We start from the raw sequence: 22,004 nt of genomic DNA, 5'->3' as shown, positions 1-22,004 counted from the left end.
TATTATTCCTAGAGTAAACATCCTTTACTATATACTGTCTCCTGCTCATTTTCCTAGAGATCAGTAAAACCTAGAGTCCTAGCCTGTGTTCCAGAAGCGTTTTACTTGCACCCATGCAAAGTTAAATGCCTTTGATTGCTAAATTGCACTTGCTCAAGTTATTCTGAGCTATCATTAAATTGCTCTTCTCACGGTTACTGCTGTAAGACTTTTAAAATTGCATTCAGCAAGGGATTTCCAACTAACTGTTTAATTGGTTTGTGCCAGCACTGCCCTTATGGGTCTATTCTACTGTATTTTTACATTAGGATGACTGGGTCTATTCATCTTGTCAGGAGGTGTTTGCCTAGTCTATTTGAGTTGGGAAATATGCAAGACGACTCATAGTGTAGTTGATTTATTGGCAAAAAGGCTCGTTTTTTTTTTCTGTGCTGCTGTACATTTTGCATGTTTGCGTGGGTTAGCAGTGCCCTGTACAGTAACTAACACCTAAAAAGCAAATTTTCCCTATGCAATGGCCCATAAAACTATTACTTGTAAAGCAGCAATATGGATCAGATACCTTGCGCACCAACAAGCACACAGCAGCTAGTTAGGGGATAAGTGGCAGCACGTACAGATTTAGTAGAAATCAGTACTGAATAAATATTAAAATTAGTAGAATTTAGTGCTGTTAAAGCTCAATTGGCTTCAGTACAGCACCATTACCAGTCTGCCCCAAAAAAGCACCCTTAATAGCCTTCTACCCCCAATACAACACACTCTTGTAGCTCACCAATCAAAGGACTGGAGAGTAAGGATATGCAATTTCCTAACTTCTGTGTAGCCAGCTTGGTGGACATGGGCATATTGAGACAATGTAGCAATTGTATAAGGTTACCGACAACCACTTTAATCCTTAAATAAGCAGACAGTATGTGAGAGGTGTATTTACACAATGACAATGGAGACTAAACTTTCACATACAAGCACACATCAGGTTGTCAAAAGTGCACACACACAACCATTACATCACATAGCACACAATTCAAAAGAAAGAGAACACATACTTTACATACCCCTTTTTCTGATGCAAAAATAAATGAACTTGTGTGGGAGAATTTTGCAATACGGTTCATAAGTCTAAATATTCTACACTGTCGCTTTGAAAAAGTTTGATATTATTCCATCAGTTTGTCACTTTTTTAAACATGAGGTTCTGAGTAATATTCCACATTCCTTCTGGAAGCAGGAACAATTATGTGCTATTTGGTATTCAAATTTTATCCTAATTTGGTGTCCAGATTTTTAGATGGCTATTCCTACTTTTCAAGGGCTTTTATTCCAATTTTCAATGTCTGCAGGTTGAGAGGTATGAGACTGAGTGAAGAACCTTCCCCCATGACTAACAAGAGTGGTTCTCCTTTGTCCGCAGAGGATATCCATACAGCCACAGAAGATGTGGTTATCCCATGGTCCTTGTTCACTGTAGGTTATACACAAGAGGTACCAAAGGAAAAAGATTAATGGCTTGAGAAACCAAAAGTAGCCACAGTAACGTAATCCACCGGCAGCTAAGGCACAACAGGAGCTGGCTTGACACACACCGATTCATTAACTTTTTTTCTTCTTGCTAACAGGGGAAGCTAAAACCACAGAGACTAATAGCTGTTCCATGGAAAAGCAGAGAGAGAGAGATCTCCAAAATGAAAAGGAAACCTTGGACGATTTGCTAAAATGGAAAGAAAGGGTTAAGTAAATCACTGGCAATCCCCCACAAGCACAATATCCTGTCCCAAATACACAAACCTACAAGACTAAAGGAAAATTACATTAAAAACAGAATTTTGTGTGTGCAAAAAATGATCACAAAGGAATTCACACAAAAACTTCCTTAGCAAAATGACAACTTTCCCAAAACATTCACTGTTCTAGCAAAATACAAAAGATTGCTAGCTAACCCACAGGACCTGCCAAAGGAGTGCTCTTTGGCAAAAAAAAAAAAAAAAAAAAAAAAAAAATATATATATATATATATATATATATAGATACATATACATACACACACTTCACCGAAATCCCATTTCACTGACATTCATTTCATTGAGACTAAATCACCTAAACTGCAAAACAATGACAACTCATTTCACCGAATCTCATTTCACCTACAGCTTAAAATGCAAAATTTCACAAGACTAAATGGGAAACCATACACAAACAAACTCAAAACTAATGGCTACCTCCCTCCACAACTTAAAAACTACTTACATATACACATACTCTTAACAAAAAACAGAAAATATAAAACCAAACTAAGTGGGGGGCTGTGCCCCCCAACTATATATACAAACTCCAGGTTGCACTACAGTAGGGAAAAGGGCATATACATTTTACTGGCCTCACAGTACTATACACACTGCCACATCAAATCTATAGCTTACAATACAGTGAAATGAGTAGTCAGTGTTGTGAACTTTAGGTGATTTGGTCTCAGAGAAATGAATGTCAGTGAAATGGGATTTCAGTGAAGTAGACCTATATATATATATATATATATATATATATATATATATATATATATACATATTTATATATATTCATTTGAGCTCCTGACAGAGTACATGGAAGGTGCATTAAAGCTTTCACAGCTGGCTGGTGGCAGAGGACGAGACTCTAAATAGTTCAGGCTACTGCAACAATGATCTGTGTGTTGAAATCTAACAGGATCACATTTTTCCATAAAAACATAGGTTGGTACTAGGCTATCGGCCCTAGGGCATATACAAGCCTAGCCATAACAATTCCCTGGCTATTACTTCCCACAGTATTTACTTCCCTGGATCCCTGTCTAGAAGGGCGATTGAAGTGATCCCCAGGGTGAATTTCCTAAATCCCATTCAATCATCAAGGTTCCTTTTGAAGAGGGCCAAAGAGGCGCTCTGCTTGACATGTATGGGTAGTCTATTCCAGAGTCTGGGGAGTCTCCGGGTCAGGAACCTATCCCTCCAGCATGTTTTGTTCATTGTGATGACAAGGTTTAAATCCCTGGAGCATGTCTCTCTGAGGGATTGGGATTTCTTTAAGTGTAGCATGTCCAACAGCTCTGGGTTTGACATGGCCTTCTATGTTAAGCAGAGATCGCCTCTGAGTAGACGATATGTGACAGAGTATAGGTGGAGTATTTTTTAGACGGTCAGCAGGCAAACCTAGAAAATGAATATAATCCTTATGTATAGTCTTTATATGTTGTGTCTTTCGGCTTATCCCGGTTAGGGTTCGCCACAACGGAACTCCGGTCCGCTAATGTTTGGTAGTGGATTTTTACATGCCGAGTTACCAGCCCTGACGCACAACCTTCAACGAAGGAACGCCCATTCACTCATGCCTCCTCACAGAAGATGCTCTAGCTGAGAATCGAACGCAACGTCTTGCTGTGAGGCGACAACGCTACCGCAGCACTACTACCTCGGGTATATATATATATATATATATATATATATATATATATATATATATATATATTAAAATCTTTATGTTAAAGGAAGTTACACAGTTACACCGTGGAACTGAGATTTTCAGAGCAGATGATAAAGAAAGAAGAAATAAAATGAGAATCTGGAAAATTTTCTGGGTTACTGAACTCAGATCAACATGCATACACAGGTCTGATAGACTTTAATGAATATATTAGGAGGAAGGAAAGTAATTTTATGAAACCACAATTAGCAGAGTTTATAATAGAGACTATAAAAAACAATGGCAGACAGGAAGAAAGTATTAAGTAGAGAACATAAGGCGACAGCAGATTTGAGAAGACAATACAATACAAATGTAAAAACAGCATGGAGTGAATGACTAAGAAACACGTTTTATACACATGCAACTAAATCAGGAAAATGTAAAATGTTTGCATGGAAATATTTACACAAGTACTTCTACAGTCTTATGAGACTTGAAAAAATGTTCCCACATACAAGAAGCATATGACAGAGATGCAATGGTTCAGAAAAAGGTTCTTGGGAGTATATATTTTGGGAATGTAAAGAGTTGCTTCAGTATGGCTTGAATAATGTGCAGAGTCTTATACTTGGAAGACAATTTAAGCTCAGTAAAGAGATGCTTTTGTTGAGCTGGTGTAAAATATTTACTTAAGAAGTGAAAGCACTGCTATCTTTAGCACTGATAGCCGCTCAGAACGATTAACTACAAAATGGAAAACCAATGATAAATCAATCAATAAGAGGTGAAAAAATGATTACAAAAATATGGAACCGAGAACCATCAATCAGAAAAAGAACTTGATAGCAAAAAAATGGGCTGTATGGGATGGTGTTCTAGAATTTGAGCTTGAAGAGGATGCTGACACCGAACAAAGTACTAAGATCGATGTAGTGCATGAAGCATGATGACTATTCTCTGATATCCAGAAAAAGGCAAATCAGTTAAGTACTACTATAGCGGGAGACCGCATCTTAAATGTTAAGCACCCCCTGATTAACTTAAGGTCAGGTTTTGTGCTAGGCAGTCAAATCTGCCAGTACTAAACAGAAAGCAGCAGAATAAAAACAGATTTGTCTCTGCTTGCTGTCTGTACTAGTAATGTGTCCCTGACTTACAAAATTAGAAATCTGATAAAATAAATAAACATGATGTGTGTCAGCCTGTATTTTATGAAGGATACAAATTCAAACTCATATGTATGTCATTATTTAGTGACTTCAGTCCTCGGTGATTTGTCAGAAAACCACAGATTTTATGAGGAACGGAACAAATATATGAGGCAAAAAGGTGGACATTCGGTGAAAAAATGGGCAGTTGAAAGGCATGCAAGGTCAGTGTAAACACAAAAGACATTTTTACAGTCAAAGTCTTTCTGACAGTGCTCACTAAGTGCTTTACAGCTTTGAAAGACAGTAAACTGTTTTTCTGTAACTAGTAGATAAAGCTCCATGCACTACAAATAATTATGATTGGATCATAACCTTTTATTATATGTTCTCGACATGGATGCCAAGATCTTCAGTTAAGAGGTGAATTTTTTGGCATCCACTTCTCGTACATATAAGCAGGTTATGATCGTTGACTCACTCATAATCCTTTATATCTAAAGCAGACTCCAGAACGAGGCGATAAATCACCAGTCCAGTTAAGATTTGAGCGTAAATAAAATATGCTCACCAATTAAGTATTTACAGCCTAACTTGAGATCAGGAATTGTTTAACTTTTTTTGTTTAATGAGCAATGCTACATCAGGCATGGGATTAAAAATGAATATAATAGCTGACTGTGATCCCTGGATTTGCATAATGGCAAGTTGCTGATAACAGAATGTAAGCATTCACTGTCTAACATGAGGCTGCTTTATGGACATTGTACAAATGCATAATTATAAAATGGTTGCATCAGCAATCACACCAAAATAAGTAATATACCATGTATGGGGATTCAACAATATGTTGTATGTTACACTGAAAGAATTTTTTAGTAAAGCATTTACATTGTTCAAAAGTGGTGACGAGAGAAAAAGAAAATTACTAATAACAAGAGCTTCCTACACATATAGCTACCAAACATTAGAAAATGGATATACAACCTGAAAATTCAAAGTCTGTCCCAGAAAAAGCATTAAACAGCAAAAAATTAATTAACTTTCGTCAATGCCTGGGTACGTCCCAAGATCTACAGATTTAAAATTTCAAAGAACAATTGAGATTTGGAGAATAAGGCAGGCAAGAAGCATTACAGCAGTGAGGGAAGGTGCGTTAGAACTTAGAAGGTCTTAATATTGCCAAGTGACTGTTGTCTGTGGGTGCCAGTCTGGTTGAATTGGACAGTGTATCATGTAACAGAGTCTGCATGAATAGCATTAGATTTCAAACAAGTTAAGTACATTTGAGTAGGCAACTCACTATAATAGTAGATGCTCAAATAGATCACTGCTTTACTACTGGGTCTTAGCTGATAGCTGTCCCTGTATGTCTGGCCAAGTTTCTAAAGCTCACGGTCCTTCATTTGTGTGTGGCACACATCCAGCCTCTGCTATGCCTGAGCATTCCAGTATAAGAAAGGTGTCTACCTATGTCATTTTTTAGCTTTTTTAACTGTAACCTATGGCAAGTGCACTAGAAATGAGGCATTTGGCCATGGCAAGATAGGATACTACTACAATGGGGACTAAGCACTATTCCATCCCCCAAGGGCTAAACATGGGTATGAGAAGACTGAGGGGATATAGAAGTTCCCCCAACCACTGCCCACAGCTGGGTGGATCCAAGGACTTAAAAGCCTAAAGCTGAGGAAGGACAGACAGGATATGGCTCCATCACAGCCCAATAGGGTGTAAGGGCACTGGAAAAAGCAGAGGGGATGAAGGGCAGGAAAAAGCACTGCAACAGTGTTCTAGCTGAATGTTTACTATTACGGTAAGTCACCTATACAACTCTACTCTGTTTTTTATTTCAAGCATGCTGCAGTAGCCCCTTTTAACTGACAGGATTCCCACAGTTCTTATGGAGTATGGGTGGTGGAGTGAGAAGTGGGACAAGGGTTTAGCATGCTCTGTACGATTTGCACTAGTAAAGCCTGTCCTAGCCTACAATATTTGGAGAAGGTGTGAACAAATGTCTGGGTGTCAATTTCCAAAATAGCTTGGGTGTCAACATTTTTATTTATTACATTGGTTTACCAGGAAAGTCCAACTCGGCATGGGACCCTTTTTCAGCAGAGGTCCTGGAGTAGAGCAGTAGAATACACTAATGATTAGATATCTCGGTACTTAACCTCAATAATTAAATAAGTAGAATTTAAACATATCATTATAGTTATACATGAATAGAGTACTAAAGGATAGGTACACTACAAATACAGTAAATTAACAGTAAATTATATACTATAAGTTCATTGTAAGATGCCATGGTTAGCATCAGATATTGGGAGGGGATTTATTTCTTACAACTAGGCCATTGTGTCCATGGTAGTTACTTAGACTGAAATGTCACAGATCAGAAAGGGAAGGCTGGAAGAAGATAAAGGGCTGGTGTTAAGTTTTATGAAAGAGAGGAAATGCTATTTGCCAGCTGACATTTATAGTTATTTTGCAGTGAGATGCTTACTGTTATATAAATTAGAGAGGTTGCAGAATGAAGAGGAGTCAGCAAAGGGATAAGGCATGGGAGTAGGTGGTAGTTATTTATCCCAGAGAGGTATAAGAGCAGAGTCATGTATCTGCAAATTAATGCCTCATTTTAGTTTTTAAATATTTTAGATTTTTGGTTTGTCTCATGGATACTGGAACAGAGTTCCACTGTTTTGTAATGCAGTTGGAACACAATGTGTCACGTTACATTTTTGGATTTGGTTATGGTAAGCAGCAGCTCATCATGGAATGTAAAATTCTACTAGGCAAGTAGGGATAAATGAGAATAGTTAGTCTTGGACATAGTTTAGGTTTAAGAGGTAATTTATAGATTATCAGTAGTTGTGAGGAAGAGTACGAGGTAGTTTCAGCCAGTTTATTTTTTTTTTTTAGAACCAAACAGCGAAAGGTTCTGTTCCATGTATTTGTGGCAAACTTTGCTATTTTATTAGAACACTGTTAATTTTTTATTTATTTACTTTGATTTAACATTGTTTACCAGGAAAGTCCGACTGGGACAGAGCCCATTTTCATCGGAGGCCCAGGGAGAAAGGCTCCAGATGCATGTCTTTCGAAAGTGGGAGGAAACAGGAGAAAAGAAAACCCACCCGATCGCATGGAGGACATGCAGACTCCGCAGAGAAGGCACCCCAGCCAAGAATCGAACTGAAGAACCTCTTGCTGTAAGGTGACAACACTAACCACTGCACCGTTTATGTCAAAGGTTACATTAGGCAGAGATGGGGAAGCAGACAGAAGTGAAGGTAGCAGGCAGGCTGAGAAAATGCTTATTCTGGCACCATCTTTGAGGAATGTTTTTATTCTGCATAGATTGCCCATTTGTGTGTGCGTGTGTGTGCGCGCGTCTTGTTTTAATTACTCGTATGTCTTGACTAAATTTCTTTTGATCATCTATAACTCCTATCAACTTAATGTGCGACACTAGTTCTATTTTTCTATTATTCACAGAGGTAATAGTGAAGAGATTATTTTGGGTGGTACATTGTTATGGAGTAAAATAACATTGGTTTAGTTTTCTTGGGGTTGAGGAGAAACTGGGCCAGACTTCAATGGAAGAGGAGGATTCTTGGGTTATTTGTTGCAGTACAGATAAGTTTTTAGATTAAAGTGCAGTCATTGTAAGAATACCACAGTGGATGCTGTTCCCATGGTGCTATGTGCCTTAACTGGACCCAAGAGGGATTTTCTTTGGATAAGCAGCAAAACTGGATGCACTAAGAAAGTCATTTAGAAGTGGTTTGTTTGACCACTGGTTCACCCTTTTTTTCAACAAAGGAGACAGCTTGTATGCTTTTCTAAATTCACTGGTTTACTGCAGACATTATTCTAGGTTGCCTGCAAACAACCAGGGTATATAAGAATCTTTTGCCCTTAGTTTGAAGATTTGAGAAGGCTGGAAGTTGAATAGCCTGATTGAGGGCAGATTTTCTCATTACTTTGGGCATGAAAAATGGGTTTGCTCTAAGGCTCATCCTATCCTTTTGAAAGACAAGGAAATGCTTATTGCATACCTAGGCTAGTTTTTCAGATACTCTCCCAGTGGATGTGATGGTTACTAGCAGAACAATTTTCCAGGTTAAGAATTTTATGGATGCATATGCAGCTGAAGGGAGACTGGGTAAGCTTTGCTAACAGTTTAGGACTTCGGAAGAGGCTAGCCTTTTTCTGGGTGGTCTCAGGAGTAGAACTCCCTTTAGGAAGTTTTTACTGGTTTCAAGCTACTTGGGTAAATCTCTAGTGGAAGGCAGGCTACAATGGCTGACAGGTGAACTATGACTGAAGTTTAAGCCAATGCTGCTCCAAACATATCACTGAGATATTGGAAGTTTAAAGGGACTTCTACTAACAGTGGGCCCTGCCCACTGTCTTGGCAAAACCACAAAACCCTCATCCATTTGGACATGCAAGATTTATTTGTGTTTGGCTTCTTAGGCTCTCTAATAATGTTAAGCACATCCTCAGGACACTAGTAGCTAAAAGACATCAGGATGGAATCATCCTTGCAGTGAACTGCAGAATCATTAGACTGTGGTGTATTACAGATGCCTTGGATACAGTCTGAAGGGCCACCAGTGCTAGTAACATTTGCTGCTTCCTCTGAACATTTCCAAGTTCAGGAAGAACCAGCACTGCATGGGTCAAAAGGCTGCTATCAGGATCATCCTGGTACTCTCTCCTTTCTTTCCTCATCACTTTCTGAATTGTCCTGGGGATCAAGAGGAATGGAGGGAATGCACAGTGAAATAGACCTGCCCTGTCTATGGAGGAGTCTATTGCTCAAGCCCTCTTGCAAGCGGTTCTTGAGCGGAATTGCTCCAGTTGTTTGTTATCTTGTGATGCAAACAGTCTATCTGAGGGACACCCCACACCTGTACAACAGATGAAGGAAGACATCTCTGAGCAATATGCACTCATGTGGGTCTGCCTTTGTTCTGCTTCCTTGATCTGCCAAGTATTCTTGTTCTGAAGGTATGTACATTACTAGAATGTCTTGTGCTACAGATATATTTCCTAGGCTATTACTACTAAACTGCAGAGGTTGTAGGTCTTCATACCCTGTGCTTGCTGATGCATTACATTATTAAGGTGTTAAGTATTACAAACTTACAGAGTGCTCTATATGTCCAAACCTGGTTGATGGCTCTGAGTTCCTATATTAAAGCTAACATTTCCATGACATTTACATGCTTTTTCTTTTGAACAGGATCCCCCTCCCCCCTGCACTTTCACATTTTGAGTAAATGTTCCCAATACTATGTCCCAAGGCATTAGCTGTGATGGACTTACTGGGTTTTTCCTGAATAAGAGGAACCCCCAAACTGAGACTGCTCTACTGTGCCTACCAAAGAAACTTTGCCAATGCAGGGGAGGACTGGAATAGTATTTTCTGGGCAATGGGAATGCTGAAGTCAGGTACATTCTCAGGTACCACTGTAACTTTCTCATGGAAACTCTCTCATGAGGGATCATATGGATGATGGATGCTATGTATCCCAGGGACCTGTGAAAACCTCTTGCAGCGATTTCTTGTTGGTATGCTAACTGTGGATGCATGACTAGCAGGCTTCCACTTTGCCCAGATTGGAGGAAAGCTGTATGTAAGCTGGTTTATCAGACATACTAGGAAGATTACTCTCTGGGAGGGCACCACACTGGAATGTTTGATGAATTACAATGGCTCCTAAAACTTGTGAAGGAGATGCATAACAAATGTCAAGGCCCTGTTTACCTTTTCCTGAGAGGCTGCCTGAATGAGGTAGCCATCCATATACCAAATATTAGTGTCAGGCATTTTGCAAAGACCCTGGATGCAGTATATAGACTAAAGGGTAATGATGTAAAGTGATAATGTGAGCCCCCAGCAAAGAATCTGAGAAAGTGCCCGCGATCCCCCATGAACAGAGATATGGGGGTGCAAATCTTTTAAATCCAAGAAGACCATTAGAGCCCTGGAATCAGGAGGGGTACAAAGGTCAACAATTTGAATTTTGGCACATTTAGGTAGGGTTTAGTCTTGACAGATCTACTATGGGTCTCCAAGTGCTTTCATTCTTTGGGACAAGAAACAGTCTGGAGAACAATCCTTTGGCTTGCTCTTTTAGGGAAGGGGGGGGGCTAGGGTGAGCACTTGTGAAGGAAGCCATGCAGTAATGGCTGATCCTTACTGGAAGCCAGGTCCTCCCCTCCCCTCCCAGTTTTTTCTCTGTATTCACTGCTATCTTTTCTTAAACTGACCTTTCATTCCCTTGCCATGGTCTCTCTTCCCCTGATTATGGGGAAATGAATAGGCCTGGAAATATAACTTCTATCTTAACATGGCATGGGTAGGTAAATCACTTGTTTGACATCTTGCATAACCTTACCACTTTAAATTTTTTGAAGACTTCACAAGTAAAGCTCCCAAACAGCAGACTCTTGTCAAGGGGGATGTTAATGAGCTGTGTCTTGACATTCTCTTGCAGGGGGCAAATTCACAGCCAGGCATGTATTCTAATCACACAGCCCAGAGCTGCTGCCTTGGATGCTGAATTAACAGCATCATAACCACATGTGGAGTATTTTGCCACCTGCCTTGCAGTCTGGGGGAGTTCAAGCAAATTTGCCTTCAGGTCAGCATCAGACACCTCCCCAGTCTTCTTTCTCTCAGGTGGTCCAGCAGAGCCATCTGGAACTTTGACATGTGCATCTGGCAGTTAATAGCCACAAAGGCTAGGGTAGCAGATGTATAAATCTTCTTTCCAAATCTGTCCAAGGCCCAGCTTTCCATGTCAGTGAAAAGGATGCTAGAAGTAGGAATCAACCTGGACCCTTTTCCTGGCTCCACGGACACTAAAACTGGATCAACAACTGGACTCTTGTATAGGTATTTGTGAGAGTCTTGCACTCTGTTGAACCTGTCTTGTTTCACAGATGCATGGGACAGAGTCAGATTCAGCAAGGTAATTAGGTCTTCGGCCATTTTGAGCATCTGTTTTTAGGCATGGTAGTCTGTCCAGGAGAATGCTGTACTTGTTTCTTAGTCTTTAATACTGCTTTGGAAACTGAAGTAGGCTTTACATATAACTGTGTAGGTCTGAAAACACCCTCAGAAGCCGATGCCTGCTCAGCGGCTCTGGACCCATCTGAGGGAATAGTCTCAGAGAGTCCAATACCTTAAGTATCCAGAGGCCTAGCTGGCTCCACGTGGGAGTCATCAGCGGCCTGTGGCTCTGAGGTAGCGGGCACCAGGGGCTGCGAAAGCGCCTCACTGAGAACCGGCGACTGGCTTAGCGGAAGCCTCATCATCGGTTTTGGACCTCGGGTGCCTGTCCTTTTCTTTTTCCTTGCGCTTTTTATAAACTCCGGTCATCGGCTGTTCCGACGGCATTATATAATTGAATCTTTGGCCAAAGTAATGAAAGGCAAAATCAAACCGATGCTTAGTAGTGCGTTGGTTAAATCTAGCACAAAACCGACAGCTAGCAATGTTGTGATCAGGGCCCAGGCAAGGAATACAGTAAGAATGAAAATCCTTATGAGGTATTTGCTTCCCACAAGAAATACAATTGTTAACTTTTTCTGACATCAGTCTGGAGCAAGAAAAAAGTTTCCCCAATGGGGTACTTAGCTTTAATGAAGACTTCGGATCTGAAATTCGCTTTTGAAAATCTCAGGAGTCGGCCGACTGGCACTTGCGAACTGCTTTTGCTTCTGGCACCGAGCGGCAAGAAAGACTGAAGAAAATGGTGTTGGCTGCATCTTTTATACCCCTGGCGCACTGACGTCAGGGAAGAGGTGACAGCAACCGACGCCGGACCTAGACTTTGGAATTCAGGCCGACTGCGGGTAGCCTGCCAGCAGGATAACCCAAGTGTAATAACTGCAACAGTGAAACACGATGAACATCTGGACTCCTGTATAGGTATTTGTGAGAGTCTTGCACTCTGTTGAACCTGTCTTGTTTCAAAGATGCATGGGACAGAGTCAGATTCATAGTAGGCTGCTTACAAGGCATTCTCTAATGCTTTTACAGAGAAGGAATTGCCACTGCCTTGTTGCATCCAGGCCCAATAGACCAAAACATCTTTTTAGGTCTCAGACACCCCTCTGCCTTACCAATGGAAGAAATCCATCATTCTGGTAAGGGTTCTCCAAAAGAGAGCTTCTCAGATGGGTAATTAGAGAAGACAGTGCCCTCAGTGTCAAAAATCAGATGGGAAGACATTTGACAGGTGTAATCCTACTTCTCCCCTTCACTTTTCTGTGAGTCCTTAACTTGAGTAGGAAAGTCATCTATCTTTCTTTTGGAAGAGGGGATTTGTGACACTAAAGGTTTGGTGCCTGGTTGCATGGCTTGTACAAGCTTCAAAAAGCCACAGACCACAGTAAACCACTGTTCAGGGAGAAGCTGGAAAGGAGTGGGAGAAGTGAAAGATTCACTGGGCTCCCAAATTCAGAAGACATCTGACAGGAGGATAGAAGGGAGAAATATGCCTAGTTTTCTGTCTTTTTTTTTTTTTTTTTGCTGGGGTGTCCACCCTGGACGTCTTAGGCTCTGTATAGGAGAATTAGACTTCCACTCCAAACCCTTCAACTTCCTCAATGATTAGAATGGTGAAGATCCTGACTTACCTCTTATATATAGCCATGTGGGCCTGTTCAGCATGTATCACAGACCAGCTATCCAAGGAAAGCTCCTGTACAGGATTCGCCTGGATGGATGTGCCCAGTTCCTCATTCATTTCAGCCTCCAGACAAGATTTAACAGAAAACTGGAGGTGCCTGATACAGGGGATATAAACACCCATACACTGAAAGGGACCACTGGGCACCTATACTACTTTTCTTTTTTTTGGAGGATGCTGATGAAGGAAGATAATCTGGATGTCACCATAGCGGATTGGGTTAAGGTCATGACTCTCTTCTGCCCAAGTTGTCTGCACAAGGAATAAAGCCTACTCCTTACTATTTTAAAGATTAAGCCCTGGCAGATGCCACAGTACTTGGCACTGTGTTCTATTCCAAGGCAAAAGCACAGCAACTGTGTTACTTCTTATGGAGGATTAGCCTACTGCAGCCACAGCTCCCTTTTTTCAACATAACTACAACAGCAAAAATATTACTGCATCAACTGTACACAATAATAACAAATGGGAAAGAAAAGGCATCACAAGGGGGTAATTATCTGGTGCTGAGCTCTGAAGGCGATAGCTACATGGAGTTTGTCAGAACTGAATGTGGCACAGACAATGAAGAGAGCATCTGCACTCAAACTGTGACAAGAAAGTTTAAAATTGCAAATGTGGGTATCCATATTACATCGGCATGCTCAGACATATGATACACAAAGGGAGAAAGATTCTATTCCCTAGAAGCTGAGCTTACTGCAAAAGTTATCTAAAGAAATCATCATTTAGTATTATTTCCACACCTTAAGACCAAGTATGAAGACTGCTGACTTTTTCCTCAATTACTTCCACCATAATTCCACTTTAAATCATGACATCATGCCCAAGAAACTTAATGAAGACTTTCAGCAAATGTTTTTCACTTTATAGTTAATAGCATCTAATAATTAAATAACGAATTAACTACTGAAGATGTCCATCTTTATAAAGCACAGACTGTCTTCCACATCTCAAGCAAATAAGCAAGACTCTACAGTTTAATAAGCCTTCAATCTCTGCTGTTCATTCATACAATACACGAGGTCACATAATAAAATGGTGCCACCGCAAGTAGCAAAGTTGCAGTAACAACACAAGTGGCTAGCAATAAAAAATGTTCCTCTTACACTGACAATTATCAATCATTTGCCTTACCTTTTGAATTTAACCTGCCCCTTCAAGTACTGGAAGAGTATCAAGTATTGTAGAAGAATATGGCGTCTGAAGTTGCTGTCACTCAGCTGTAAATCCATCAGCTGGAAAAACAGATAAATATAGTAGCCCATCATGACTGAGACACTAAAATAAATAACTAAATTTAAATAGTCATTACACTTCAAACAGCTGTAATCATCTACCCCACAATGTACATGGTGCACAAAATCACATGAAACTGTTATCCATATTATGCACTAATGTAACTAGAATACCCTTGAGTAACCTGAAAATTCGTACAGGTGAGTAAATACTCACAGTGATGCTGCGGTGGTGGTGCTGTGGTAGTGTTGTCGCCTCACAGTAAGACGTTGTCCTGTTCGATTCTCAGCTAAAGCGTCTTCTGTGTGGAGACGTGCATGAATGGGCGTACCTTCGTTGAACGTTGTGTGTCAGGCCTGGCAAGTCGGTATGTAAAAATCTACTGCCAATCATTAACGGACCGGAGTTCCGCTGTGGCAAACCCTAACCGGGAAAAAAGCCGAAAGATACAACATACAGAAATATATCAGCATACCATCAAAACATATGGGTAAGCGAATATACCTTACACCCCCACCCCCCTTCTTTGTCATGACATTTTCGAGTGGTGCCTGTGCTAAAGTTCAAACCTATGCCAGTCTCATGTTGTATGTCAGCATTACTCAAATTCAGCAACTGTTCCAGCAAACTTGTCATTTGTTGCCACTGGTAACAGTACATTTGAAGCAAGAACAAACACAACCAGTAGACCTTTGAAAGATTACTTTCTCATTTATCAATAACATGGGCCACTCTTAACAACCTTAATCCAATGAAATGAATTTCCCAGCACTTCCCATGATGCAGGTCTGCCCATGGTCAATCTCATGCTAGATGCTACCCTTCCAGGGTTCACTCCATATTATTCAGAGCTGGTGACTAAAGCTTTCCTTAGTTTTTAGTAAGGAACTTGCCCTTTAATTGAAAAGCAAGCTTGCCACAAATCTAAAACTTTAAGGTTAGCACCCGTGGAAGCACCGGCTGACTGGGAAAGTGAAAGCTCACATTTTCAGCACAACTACATAACCTACTTTTTCAGTTTTCAGCACAGTGAATTGAGAGAAGATGATGCTTTTCTCTTGAAAACTTAACTCCAGACTGGTAAAGTGACCTCAATTAAAGTACAGTTTTGTACACTTACCATAAATGTAGATGTTAGAGTGTATTCACTGTTGCAGTCATCAGATTTGGGCCATCTGCCTGTAGGTAGCCCTCAGTCGGCCCGAATACCAGAGACTTAGTATTTATGTGCCAGTTGCTGTTGCTCCAGGACTGATGTCAGGTCGTCAGGGGTATAAAAACAGGCAGCTGACTCCATTACATCATTTTTTTCTTGCCCCAAATGTAAGGAGCCCCCCAAATAGGGAGCTAAGTTATGGCTGGAAAAACACCACCAGTAAAAAGTAAACAACAATAGCCCTGTATGGGGTGAGTAACAGACAGAGAGGAGAGAAAGAGAGAGACAAGGGGGCTGGAGGGTGGGAAACCAGGACTGCAACAGTGAATACACTCGAACATCTACATTTATGGTAAGTGTACACAACTGTACTATGTTCTTAGTGTTTCACTGTTGCAGTCATCACACTTTGGTTGATTCCCAAAGCTGAAGAAAGGGTGGAGGCAGTCAAGAAGAGTTGGGGCTGGCTAGTATGTTCTGCAGGACTGCTGTTGCAAAACCCGCCCTGGATGTGGAAAAGATAGGCAGGTGGTAATGCTTGGTGAAGGTGTGTACATAACTCCAGGTAGCAGCTTCCAGAATGTCCCTGGTAGGGACTCCCCTGAGGAATGCTGTAGAGGTAGAAGTTGCCCTAGTGGAATGTGTTCTGACCCCCTGAGGCGTTGGTTTCCCATGGTGTTTGTAGCAGAAATGGATACAGTGTGCTATCCATTTGGAAACTGTTTGTTTGGAAATGGCCTTGCCCTCTGCCCCTGGTGCAAAACTGACTAGTAACTGGTCAGATTTTCTGAAGGGCTTAGTCCTGTCAAGGTAGAATCTGAGCTGTCTGTGCACTTCCAAGGAGTACAGGATCCTTTCCCCTTTATTTTGAGGATTAGGGAAGAAGGTTGGCAAATGGATAGATTGGTTGGGAGCCACACTGGACACCACTTTAGGCATAAAGGAAAGGTTAGTCCTGAAGGAGACCCTGTCAGCATGAAAAATAATGAAGGATCCCACAGCCACAAGTGCTTGCAGCTCAGACACTCTTCTAGCAGAAGTGATGGCCAGAAGCAAGGCTGTTTTCCAAGAGAGGAATTTTAACTCTGCTGACGCTGGAGGCTCAAGGGGGGGGGGGGGAGCGTGAGCTTTTCCAGTACAAAGTTAAGGTCCCAAGTAGGGGTGGGTGCTCTCTTTTGTGGCCTTAGGTTGTTTGCTCCTCTCAGGAATTGTTTGATGAGAGGGTGAGAGAAGAGAGGTGGCTCAGTGTTGTAATGAGCCGAAATGGCATAGGCATGGATCTTAATGGATGAGAAGGATAGGCCTCTGTGGAATAGATCTGCTAGGTAATCCAGGATTAGAGGTAAGGAGGACAGTGTTGTGTCCTCTCCTTTAGATTGAATCCAGGAGCAATACCTTTTCCACTTAGCATAGGATTTCCTTGTACTGGATCTTCTGGCTTCAAGAATGACGTCCAGCACCTGCTTGCTTAGGCTGGTCACTGGGGGAGAATTCAAGGAATAAGCCAGGCTGCAAAATTCAGGGTTTGCAGTTGCGGATGCAAGACATGTCCCCCCTGTGGAGTGAGGAGGGTTGGTATCTGGGGTAGGTGCCAGGGTGGCACCAGTGACAGGCTGCACAGTAGTGGGCACCAATGCTGGTGTGGCCAGTCTGGGGCAATCAGGACTGCCCTTGGTCTGTCCTGTCTTAGCTTGAGTAATATTCTTGAGAGAAGAGGCAGAGGGGGGAATGCATAGATTGAGAGGTTTTCCCACTGGAAGGATAGGGCATCCACCTTCCAGGCCCTGCTGTGAGGTGTCCTAATGCAGAGTTTGCTGAGCAGGTGATCACAGGGGGAGGCAAAGAGGTCCACCTCTGGGGTCCCCCATTTCTGGATTAAAAGGCTGAAGGTGCTGGGGTCTAATTGCCACTCGTGTGGGTCTAGGAAATTTCTGCTTAAGTCATCTGACAGAGAGTTTTGTTTGCCTGGCAGGAATTGAGCTTGTAGATGAATATGCATGTCCAAAGCTGTGTTCCACAGGGCCATGGCTAGCCTGCAGAGTGGGTTCCCCCCTGCTTGTTGATGTACCACATAACTGTGGTGTCTGTTTTTATTAGCAGGGGACCTGGTGAGAGTAGGGATCTGAAAGCTTTCACAGCATGCTGAACAGCTAGCATCTCTTTTTGGTTGATGTGCAGATGAATTTGGCTTGAGCTCCAGTGGCCCTGAATGCACTTGTCGTCCAGGTGTGCTCCCCAGGCATAATCTGATGTGTCTGTGGTTAGGGTCTGGGCGGCGTGGGGTTGAGTAAAGGGAAGTCCCTTGTTGTGGTTGCATGCTGCTGCCCACCAAAGAAACTCTGTTCTTAGACAAGGTATGATAGGTACGACGGTTTCCAGGTCCTGAGAATGTTGGCACCAAAGACTTTTTAAGTACCACTGAAGTCTCCTCATCAGTCTGGCATATGGAATTAGTAGATTGCAAGAGGCCATGAACCCTAGGGCCTGCAGGATTTTCCTTGAGGATAGCTGGGTTCTGGTGGTGATTTGAGTGAAGCAGTCTGTCAGATAGGCTTGTTTTTCTGGAGTAAGAAATGCCATTTGGGATGCTGTGTCCAAGCTTGCTCCCAGGAATACAATCTTTTGACTGGGGACTAGTTTTGATTTCTTTTCGTTGATAGTGTACCCCGTGAGATTAGAAGGTTCTTTACAACAGCTTTTCCTGACGGTCTGCCTGAATCAGGCAATCATCCAAGTACACGTAAATTTTAATCTTTTTCTGTCTGCAATAGGCAATGGCTGGAGCCAGGCATTTTGTGAATACTCTGGGAGCAGTGGATAAGCCAAAGGGAAGTGCAGAGAACTAATAATGCATAGATCCTGCCCTGAAACGTAGGCATTTCCTGCATGAGTCCCTGATAGGGATGTGCAGATAGGCTTCTTTTAGGTCTAGGGTGACTAACCAGGCATCTTTGGACAGCATAGGAAGAAGCTGCTGAAGGGTGAGCATTTTTAATTTTGGTACCACCAGGAGGGTGTTTAGAATGGAAAGATCTAGGATTGGGTGCCAAGTGCCCTCTTTTCTGGGTACCAGGAAAAGTCTGTAATAAAACCCCTGACCTATCTTCTGCAGGAACAGGTTGAATTGCTCTTATGGAGAGCAAGGATTGAACTTGATTTTGTGCCTCTGCCCACTGGTGTGGGGAAAGGTCTGGGAACCCTTTTGGGGTTGGCAGTGAGTGGAAGTAAAATGTGTACCCCTGGGATACAATGTTGAGGACCCATGGTCTTTGGTGATGGAGGTCCAGTTTTTTGCATGATGGGCAAGTTTTCCTCCTAGGGGCATGAGCAGCTCGGCAGAGGGGAGGAGTGGAGTTGAGAAGTCATTGTGAATTTTTTGCATAAGAGGGTGGGCTTAGCACTCCCTGTTTTAGAAGTGGAAGGGCTCCATTGCTTAGATCTCTGCATACCCTGAGAGTGTAATCGGGGGGGGGGTCTGGTTCCCCAGGGTCTAGTTTGAGATGGCCTTGAGGGGGCTGGAAAGGACCATTTTTTCGAGGGGTCATGCCTATTGAATCTAGGAGGCTGCACTTGCAAAAAAATCTCTGACTGTCTGCATAGATTTAGCTTTTTCTTCCATCTTTTTTAGAGCCTATTCTGCTTTGGTGCCAAACAGATTGTCCTTGTTCAAAGGAGCGTCTAGTAATTTTGATTTGACACGGTCCGGCAAGGTCTGCGCCTTAAGCCTAGCATGCCTTCTCAGTACAGAACCAGTGAGTGCTGCCCTGCAAGATGCTTCTAGGGCGTCAAAGCCGCATTGCAAGTATGCTTGCTGACTTGGCTTTTAGAATGCATAAGGTCTTGGAATTCTTTACTTTCTGCACAGTCTGTAAAGGCAGATGATTTTTGCTCAAGTTGCATAATATGTTGCTGATATTTCGGCATGTGAAACTGGCAATCCAATGCCCTAATGGCAAGAGTTGCAGAGGTGTATACTTTTTTACCCCATCTGTCTAAAGCTCGGGAATCCCTGTCCGAAGGGGTGGGATTCTTAGCTGTAGTTATTTTTATACCTTTAGGCCCCTGGAAAATGACCTCTGGGGCAGCAGTAGGATTTTTTAAAAGAAATTTGTGAGAGTCAGGGAGACTCTAGTACCTGTCTGGTTTCCTTGGAGAAGGTGGTAAAGTATCAGGAGTTAGGCTGGATTCCATAAAGACATCATCCACAACACCCAGAACTGGAGGGATTGCTAAAGGTCTACGTTGTGGCAAATCTAAAAATTCTCTTAATCTCTTTTTGGATTGAGGATAGTCTTGGCATTCCCAGTGGAAATGCTCTCAAGTATATAGGGCTTCACCAAAAGAAAAATCCTCTGGAGGGGAAGCAGAGGGAATGGATTCCTCTGCATCTGAATCCTCATATAAGGCATGTCTTCATATTCAGAAAGCTCAGAGTCGTCGGACTCTTGGTCTGTTAAAGCTGCTGGGTACAGATCTCTTTCTCTTAGCAGGGGAAGACTGGCTTCCCCTAATCAGCATAATCAGGTCTTCTGCCATTTTAAGCATTTGATGTTGTGGCAAGGAAGCAGGTGCTTGAGTTTGGGTCGTCGCTTTTTTAGGCACAGCTCGTACTCTTTGCCATAGAAACTTGGTAGTTTTAGAAAGAACTGAAGACGAGAAAGAAGTAGTCGGTTTGTGTCGAAAATCGGTAATGTGAAGAACTTCCTCGGAACTGGTGCTTGCACAGAGGCTCCGGACCGATCCAAGGTAGAGAATTCCTTCCTCCAGGCTATAATGTAATATGTAATGACAGACTTTTGAGAAAAGAGGGTGGTGTAGCATTACTTTATAAAAACTTAAATGTTACCATTATTGAGACTCCTATACTCCCCCCTAATGTCCTCAGAACTACTACTAGCCAAACTTGAACTTACCAACAAAAAATCTATGAATATTATAACAGGGTACATACTACCAGGCAATAACATCCCCACCCTAGAAGCCCTTCTACATTGGACTAATCAAAACCTACCCCAAGAAACAATCATCCTAGGTGACTTTAACATAGACTGGCATACATACTCCAGCTCCAACCCCTCCAACTTTATAAATCCGTATAATTTCTCCCAAATCATTAACTCTAGTACAAGGCTAGGTAATAATAAAAGCAAAGAAAGCCTCCTAGACTGGACCCTAATAAACAATTCCAATACATTCTATGAAGCAGGTGTCCTACCAAACAACCTCAGTGACGATCAGCCCACCTTCCTACTAAAACTCAAATCCCACACCAACTCCAAACCACCAATTCGGGCCATTAGAAACAAAAGAAACTTTGACATAACAAAATTCAAACTTGAACTACAATACCAAAATTGGAATCTTCTAAAGACACTCCCACTAGACGAAGGGATTGAGCTATTTAACATTACCTTCCTAAACGTCTTAAACACCCATGCCCTCCTCGCACAAGCAAACAAAAAATTAAAATAGCCCCCTGGATCACAAGTACTACTAGACCCATGACAGATCAAAGAAATAGAGCCTGGCATCAGTGGAGAGCCAATAAAAACATAGCAACCAAACTAGAATTCCAAAAACTCAGGAACGAAGCAAAAAAAAACAAATTCTACTAGACAACAGGAACTATTTTTTCAATTTGCAAAATAGACACCATAACAACACCCAAAAACTCTGGGCAGCACTAAATACATTACTCCACCCTGGCAGACCAAGTATCCCAACACCAGTCACTGTAAATGATAGCACTGACATTCCAGAAGCCTTTAACAGATTTTTCATAGAAACCATTTCAAAATTAGTTCATCAACAACCCATAACATCTACTACTAGCAACCCCAAGCCTGCTACCAACATCAATACCACCTTCCAATTCAAACCTATTTCCACAGATTATATAAAAAGACTATTAAGTAAACTCAAACCAACTAGCCTAGCTGCCGACAACATGCCAGCCGAATACCTTCAAATAGCTGCTAATGAGACAGCATATCCAATATCAATTCTCCTGGACAGATCAATAACAGAAAGCAAAATTCCAATAATCTGGAAAATAGCATACGTTACCCCACTACACAAAGGTGGGACCTGTACAGACCTTACCAACTATCGCCCTATTGCCATATTATCCCCACTTGCCAAAATATTAGAAAAATGTATTTACCAGCAACTTATGCAATACCTACTGAAAAACCGACTTCTCACTCCTACCCAACATGGGTTTAGACCAGCCCATAGTACAACTGCCATCCTCTCCTTCACCAACTTAATTAACCAGAACTGGAATCTAGGCAAACGAACATCAGCCAT

At 41.8% G+C, this 22,004-nt stretch overlaps 1 protein-coding gene across 1 annotated transcript in view; it reads right to left on the bottom strand.

Moving 5' to 3' along the window:
- The window catches only part of THOC1 (THO complex 1), a 1,639,837-nt gene that overhangs the window by 789,725 nt on the left and 828,108 nt on the right, over positions 1–22,004 (bottom strand). The window contains exon 12 of the mRNA XM_044065238.1: positions 14,438–14,538. Within this exon, the coding sequence (XP_043921173.1) occupies positions 14,438–14,538 (101 nt within the window). The remainder of the gene's footprint in view (positions 1–14,437; positions 14,539–22,004) is intronic.

The sequence above is a fragment of the Protopterus annectens genome, chromosome 3.part0 (assembly GCF_019279795.1).
Source record: "Protopterus annectens isolate FY-2018-M chromosome 3.part0, PAN1.0, whole genome shotgun sequence".
Lineage (NCBI taxonomy): Eukaryota > Metazoa > Chordata > Ceratodontiformes > Protopteridae > Protopterus > Protopterus annectens.
Note: the sequence above shows the minus strand (reverse complement) of the source record. Positions and strands in the feature narration are given on the sequence as shown.